Consider the following 7,987-nt stretch of genomic DNA (forward strand, 5'->3'; position numbering starts at 1 on the left):
AAACCAATGTGAGTCCATTTTAATGGCGCGCTACTTTTTCATCACATTATGAATTGCCTGCGCTTGCATAACGGCGGGTTGGAGGAGTGACAGAGGGACTCTTGCATACATCAAGTAAAATTCACAGATCCTATTAAGTACAGACATATGTTTTACTTTTTTTTTTTCAAAAGTTGATTTCATTTAAGGGACAAGTTTTGTTTCAAGAGGTTTCTACAATCACGTGTATTCCTACATTTATCAGATCTTACATTGATAAAGCAGGACAGTCTACAGAGGTAGAGTTTTGCAGGTCAAGAGCTTCTTGCTGAGCGGCACCTCATTTTTAAATATATATGAGGCGCAATGCACAGTGACAGAGATGAAGTGCTCCGAAGAGTGAGGCCTTGGTAGCATAAGAACACAGGGTGACTGACCAAGTCACTAAAGGTCTAGTCACTCACATCTGAGTGGGCATTGACCCACTACACTGCCAGAGCCCTTGAGAGGCCGGGTAGGGAGAAGATGGGGCCCCCCCTGTACATCCACATCCCCCCCAAGTTGGGTGGATTTCTGTCTGCATCAATTATTCAAGAACCATCTTAGATAACACTCGCGGGAAGGATGGATGAGGTCTATTTCTGTATAGTACTTCATAAAGATGAAGACAGGAGGCATTTTTTATTTTGTGTGCTGGTGCTTCAGACACCGAATAACCAGTAGTCTCTCTGCAACTAAGGTAAAACCTGAAGTGTCTTTGAAAAATGCTCTTAACACACTCCACATCCTTTTCTCTTTGCTAACATTCCCAGATGTCAGCACTTTGTAGTTCTGAGGGACACACTCATTTCCTTCATACTAGGAAAGTTATCCAAGGTGTTGCAAAGAGGGACCCCATACAATGGTGACAAAAGCCTCTTGAAACTGGCCTTTGCTCTGTCCTTTCGCACTGCGCCCCTCCAATAAACCTGATCTTTTATGTCAAGGTTTCTGGGACTCCCAGAAGGCTCGCAAAGCTTCAATGCGTGTCATTTTTCCTTTAAGTGTGACTACACACGGGCTAGGAATAATGTTTTTTTGCAGTCACGTAGAGGCTGGTGCATTTTGGTGACACCCTGTGAAGAACAACATGTGACAAAGCACATTGTATTACCTCACAGCATGGAGTGAAAGAGCCCTATGGCAGCAAAGCTTGACTACACATTAATGGGACACATCAGAAAATCAGATGACCAGCAGATTGTTCACTTGCTGTGTTGTCCAAACATCTTCAAGAAAACTGAGACAAGTCCAGCTGCCTATGACGTGGTACTTAAGAGTTGCCTTGACATGGATGACTGAGAACTTTCACTGACGTGACTGTTAGATGAGGCATCTGACACTACTTCATCTGCCTGACACAAACTAAAAGGAAGCGAAAGAAACATTTCTCTTTTCCTCTGACTCTTTATCGCCAGTCTTTAATACCATAATTTGGGGGTTGCAGGTGAAGGCAGGTGGTCCTTTTTAACTTAAATTACAGAGATCCAGACACTCATCAGACAGCTGACTGCTAGTTAGCGTAGCTGCAATGAACACTAGCAGGGGAGCAGTCACGAAAGACGTCTCAAAAATGGTCTTTGCCTTCATTAATCGATAAAGGTAGGGTTGTGTTTAACATTCGCTGTGACAAAAACTGTTAAAAAGAAAAGTGTGTTGGATAACATTTGAGATGGTATCTTGTGTGACCCATCACTAGTACCCACTGCAGCTATGCTAACAAGCAGTAAATTGTCCTGTGGAGTCTGGAGCACTGTAATTCATGCAGAGAGGACAGGAGGGTACGTATTTACTTGTCTGGCACTAAAAATGATGGACAACTAGAATAATTCCCCAAAAGTTGGTGTACTCTTTTAAATCATGTCGAAAAGGCAGAAATCCTAAACAAAGTGCTCTAACTAAAACTCGTACTTATACTTTGTGTTTCGCACAATAATCCCAAGAACACTGTGTAGCAGGGAAGTCGACCCTTAACATTTTGAATCATGTGTTTGAAATAGGAATTCTTTGATTTTGTGAGGTTACGGTGCCTTTTGACCGACAACTTGTCATCAGTTCATCCTCGAGTTTTACCAGGAGGTTTGAGCCACATTTGTAGAGAGTTTCTGTCCTCTGATATGATATTCACAGAAATACAGACTAACAACCTGAGAACCTAAAGCCTCCGGACACAACTGTCTGCACCGAGGAGGCATAACAAGGTGCTTAAACAAGGAATTAATTCCTCTGTGCATCTCTGCAAACACTTGGTGAGGTATGAGAAACTTTTGTGCTTGTGCAGGTTTAGAAGCCTCGGGGGGAGATCATATGCTTTTCATGGAAGGAACAGCTTATTTACATCAGCTGTGCTTTGCAAAAATAAATAGTGCCATAAAGAATTCACAAATTGGAACATTTTCTCAGCATATAAAACATATTTACTGGTGGAACAAAAATGGCAAAGATTGCCAGAGCTATAAAAGTTGGCATGGTGTGGTAACATTATTTGTGAAATTGGTTCAACCTGAAAAATGCATTTAGCAAAATGACAAGGTAAACTAAACTGACACCTAGATATTATGCGCTTATTTCTCCATTACAAACCGGAGAAACTCACCTTGATAACAGGCACCTGCTTCAGCACACAATGTTTTGAGCTGATACAACAAATTTTAGCTCTCATTTGTACTGATTCACTCCAGTTCAATTATTCCTTTGTGAATTGTGAGCAATGTTTGATGATTTGCTTTAAGAGCGCATTCTTTGGCATAATTTATCAAGTGTATGTTTCTTTTTAACTCTGAATTCAAACAGCTGGTTTATTGAGTGTTGTGCTGCAAACACACAAAATTAGTGTGTTTTACAAATACTTAATGATCACTGCTTTGTCTCACGTTAACATGGAAATAGCTGGAAGAAAATGAGCATTCCCAGTTAGTATTTCATATTATGAGCCAATTATAATCTTGTGACTTCTTTAATTAATCTAAATGAGGCTGGTTTTTTTCCCCTCTAAACAAGGTAGAACCGTAAATAACCTCAGTGGATAAATGAGGTCTAGAGATTGCTCTTTGTTGAACAAATGTCAAATTGTTGTTGCAGCAAAAGAACTTGTGCAGAAGTCTGTGGTCAGTGAGATCATGGATTACTTTTCTGTGCGTGCATGTTTGTGAAGTATTTGACGTTTGTGTGCAACACTGTCAGAGGATCTGAGACGGATGATGGTGACAGAAAATTCTCCGTCAACGTACAGTTATTTCTGTCACACTCTGGTTTTTGGTAGGAGCGCCGAATGCGATGCAGTACAGAAACATGGAGGGAAATATACTGGGGTCATGTGTGACCTGGGCTGGTCCCTGGTGAACACGGTTCTACTACACTGGTTCTGTCAGTCAGACAACCAGCCAGTCAGTCAGTCAGTTTCAGGGAAAAGGCTTGGGGAGAACGGCGGAGAGACAAGAATTCCCTCTAGTCCATCACCATCCACAGAACTGCTCAAACGCTGCAGGATCTCTCCAGAGTCCTGCAGGGTGGAACTGGGTGTAGGAGCACCTGATGTCATGCTGAGGTCGATGTCTGTCCTCAATGACATGATGACTTGGAAGAGTGTTACTGAACTCTATTGAGTGCTCTGAGATCACCATATTATGGGTGTAAATAAAACAAGCATCACTGCGAGTGTGTGGAAGGTGTTAATCCCTAACTAATGAACTCTGCCTCTGCCGGGAGCTTCCCTGCTGCCTCCCTGGACAGCTCCACCTGTGTGTGTTTGGGAGTCCGAGGGATTGAGAGAGCGAGAGAGAATGTGAGAGAGCAAGAGAGAGAGAGGCTGCACTCGCCCGTCCCTCAGCCTGACGGGCACAACTCAGTCACACAATTTCACGGTTAGTGGGCAGTACACACCACTGCTTTCCCCATCCCAGAGACTCTCAGATTGTGTGAATGTGTGTGTGTGTGTGTTAGTCTGTGCATATGAACACACACACCACCTCTGCTATTAATACTAGGGGAAAGGAGAAATCAAATATTAATCCTTCAACGCCCACCTGGAATTGAAAAAATATGAGTGGACTTACCATTTTATTATTGATTTCATGAAAATGAATTTCACAGACTTTCTCTACGATGTCTTCGCTCTCAAAAGTTATGAAACCAAATCCTGTGTAGGGAGAAACAAAGGAGAGAGGGAAGGAGGGAGGGAGGGAGGGAGGGAAGAGAAAGAGAGAGAAAGAGTTAGTGGAGAGCCTCAACACAACAGTAACCACAAGAATACACACAAACAGATGGATTATTATCAGCAGCCAAAGCCAGGAACTAGGTGAGTACATCTTCAGAGATTGGCTTGGGTGAACAAGACACTGTCCTCTTTAAATCAGGAATATGATGAAATCTGCCACATTATTAAGGGCACTCTAGGACCTCTTCTACAAAGAGAAGATGGGAAAACAGCACAAAGCTCATTTGATGAGATTCAGGGAGCTAGGGCGCAGCATCTGAATTTCATTAAATGCATTTTGTGTTCTTTTTATTGAAATCTCACTGTATAACAACCCATCGTTTTTATGTTAATGCGAGCCTTCCAATGAATGTGTCATTGACAGTGGGATTTTCATGCCATATTTATAGGATAAAAGCCTAACCCCTCTTTTAACACAAAAAGAGAGACAAGATGGTTTGAGACTTTTGAACACGAGTGGATTGCAACACTCTCTTCTGTGTTTTGATGGTGACGCACAAAGCAATCTAGTTTCTGTATAGCTAGGGTTGAAAGGAAAACTGATATTCTATTACTTTTGCAAAAGAGGAAACTGCACAAAAGGAAAACAGTTAGTGAATAAAGCAGCAAGTGGGTCTGAAGAGATGAGTTTCTTTTCAAAAAAAAAAAAAAAAAAACGACAAACAGCAGACGATGAAATGGAACCACCTCGGATTGAGCTTTAACAGCCTTCACTGCAAACAGCACGCCCGCTGACTGACTGACACACACTCCGCAGACGTCGATTTATTCCCGTGAGATGGCACTGAAAGAACAGTCATCTACAGGATGTGGAAAGGTACAGATAATATAAGCTAAAGGGGGACAAAAGGCTCAAAACACTACTTGTTGATTGGTCTGGATAAAAGTGAATATTGTCCCATTAATACCAGATAAATCCATGTGCGCAGTCATCAGCTCACAGTCCTAATCCACTTCACAGGACAAACCTCAAGGTCAAACACTGAGGGAAGGCTTTTGAGAGCTGTGTATCCTGTACATGTGCTCTACAGGGATTGGAGGAAGTGATCGTATATAGCATCAAGGAGAGATTTGTATCTATTATATCAAGGTCCTTTCATGCTGGTTGCTTGGTAAATATTTACAGCCTTGCAGGAATAGTAACTAAAGTATAGTATAGCACTAGTAAATCATCAGATCATCCGTCATGCTGCTTACTAGTAGCCCGGCACAAACACTGGCATTTACAGCTCTGCCGTAAAGTCTTTATCTCTCACTCGTATTTATCCTTCCGCTCCTCCACCAGCTCTTCCACCATAAATAACAAAAGATTCTCCTCAAGCCCCTCCTCTGCTACTGTCACCCGCTAAAAACATATCAAAACAGTTGTGTCAAAGGGAGGGTTAGAAACCAAATGTGTGAGCTGATTAAACACCGACAACATCTAATCTAATGAGATCTTATGAGACAGAACATCAATTTCCACTGAGAGATCTTCAACGCTGAGCTATGGCGGGAGCGCACGCTGCACATGTGTAAGGTAGGGGGAGGTGGGGAACGAGGGACTGGTGATGACAACAGGCAGGAACAAGGAAAGGGGGGGATGCACATTCTTCTCCTGACCACCCCACCTTCATGCCAGCACAAGGAGCACTTTTGACAACCAACAAATCAAGCGCCAGGAGTAATTTGTCACAGAGGGGTGTGGGTATAGGGAGTGGAGTGTGGGGGGGGACGACAAAAGGGATAGAGAAAAAAGGTGGAAATGAAAGGAGGAGGGGTTGTGGGGAGGACAGACAAAGTGACAGGGAAAGAGGTTAGTGCACATGGCCCCTGTCGCCACACTCCTTCCTACAGCTACAGGCAGCTCCTCCATCAACTGACAGGACATTTTCTACAGCACCATTATATCCACTCGGGTCAGGGCCGAGCCATATCAACACAGATACCACCAGCAGGGCCCTTCCACCCATGACTGGATCTGTTTAAAAGAACAAAAATACATTTTGCTGTGGTGTACAGTTGGACTGTGTTTTACACACACACACACACACACACACACACACACACACACACACACACACACACACACACACACACACACACACACGAACACAAAACAACAAACCCCCCAATTTTTCTCTCTCCTTGGCTCAGCACACGCCTCCTTGGCCTGGTCCCTCGTGGACTGTCTGAACCTCCGGAACTGCCATTGCTTTGCAGTCCTTTGCTCAACTATCCTATTTTACAGACAATTACAGGCCACAAAATAGCACCAACACGAGCATTCCTCTCTCCTATCCTCCTTCTGCAGGGCGTCGGCAGAGTGAAATTGTCTTGATGCATCCCGGCCCTTCTCTTCCAACTATCCACACATGGCAGGAGGCTGACCTCCACAAGACTATTAAAGACTGTCAGCGCTGACAGACACAAGGAGAGAGGTGTCAACACGCTCACAATGAAGAACCTTCCCACCGCTTAAACAATACCCTCTAAATGGAAACACACGGATGTCGGGTAGGAAGGCTGATAATAGGTGTTGTGGGGCTCCTGGCTGAGGGCTCTTGGCTGCACTTGCTCACACTTATTAGCCAGAACTGAGTTTGGCTTCATCTCATCGCTCCACAGAATCGGCAGGGAGCCCACGTTTCACGGCCTTTAACCGGCTTCATCATACTGGGTCTTTATTCCACACTCATTGCTCCTGTTACTCCCAACTCTTTTCATCCTTGAACCAGGAGAAATGGAATCTACCAGAAGCAGACCATGGCAGAACTTTTAAATTGATGCAGTAAAGTTGACTTTGACTTGAAAAGTCGCGGTCGGTGTAGCTTTAAAATTATGAGCGGCTTCACTAAAGTCTTTCTCATAGCTGCAGGTGAACATCCTCCTCCACATGCACGTGTATAATCTTTACAAATTGTCTATGAGTTGTTTCAATATTGATACTGGGAATCAATTACATTTTTTAAATCAAGTTAATCACAATAAAACCCTGTGAATAACACAGATTACTCATAATATAAAAATACTCATTTGTTTTGATCCGCATTTTATCGTATCATATTAAAGACTGACGAAAATAACAAAATCCTTTTTTTTCCCCCCAACTCACGCTTGAAGTGGTCTTTTTTGAGAAAGAGCAAACGTGTACAACGGAAGACGGATTATAAAAAAAACCCTGACGCTGACAATCATGAACGAACGTTATTATTGAACATTATTTCTGCCTCATCCCGGTATTCTCAAACTTTGTTTTTGCTTCTGGACAACACAGCTGACACTCTGACACACACACACAAAAAAAACCCCGACAGCAACAACTTGCACAAATGAAAGTAATTCATTTAATATAAAACCTCAGTTTTTCAGTGTAGATGGTCAAGATGACTCTTGAAGCATCTGCATAATGTTGCCTATATCTTTTGACAAAAATGCTTCGTCTGTTCTATTTGAACCAAGCCAATGGAAACATGCACATTTCTTTCTGAGACATCACAAGGGGGCTCAGTGACAGTAACTCTCCATCTGGACTCACATGGAACAGGGCTCCTTCCTTTGCACTCTTTTGAGGTGCAGGAAAATGCATGGAGTTGAAATGAAGGCACTATCAAATCGTAGCTGCTACTGACACCCCCTCTCCCTAATCAAGGAGAAATAACTTAAAAAAATATATATATATATATACATATATATACAGGGCAAAGATCTGCTGCTCTTAATCCATACATTCACAGCTCAATGTTGAGCATTAAATGAATTTTTCAGAGTGTG

The 7,987-nt window shown here is 42.8% G+C and overlaps 1 protein-coding gene across 10 annotated transcripts in view; it reads right to left on the reverse strand.

The window, feature by feature from the left end:
- Positions 1-7,987, reverse strand: part of msi2b (musashi RNA-binding protein 2b) — a 251,950-nt gene that overhangs the window by 63,099 nt on the left and 180,864 nt on the right. For all 10 annotated transcript variants that reach the window (XM_086179193.1, XM_086179198.1, XM_086179196.1 and 7 more), the window contains exon 8: positions 4,074-4,156. In XM_086179193.1, the coding sequence (XP_086035319.1) occupies positions 4,074-4,156 (83 nt within the window). The remainder of the gene's footprint in view (positions 1-4,073; positions 4,157-7,987) is intronic.

The sequence above is a fragment of the Aulostomus chinensis genome, chromosome 15 (genome assembly GCF_037954235.1).
Source record: "Aulostomus chinensis isolate RoL2024-O1b breed Wild chromosome 15, RoL_Achi_v1.0, whole genome shotgun sequence".
Taxonomy (NCBI): Eukaryota; Metazoa; Chordata; class Actinopteri; order Syngnathiformes; family Aulostomidae; genus Aulostomus; species Aulostomus chinensis.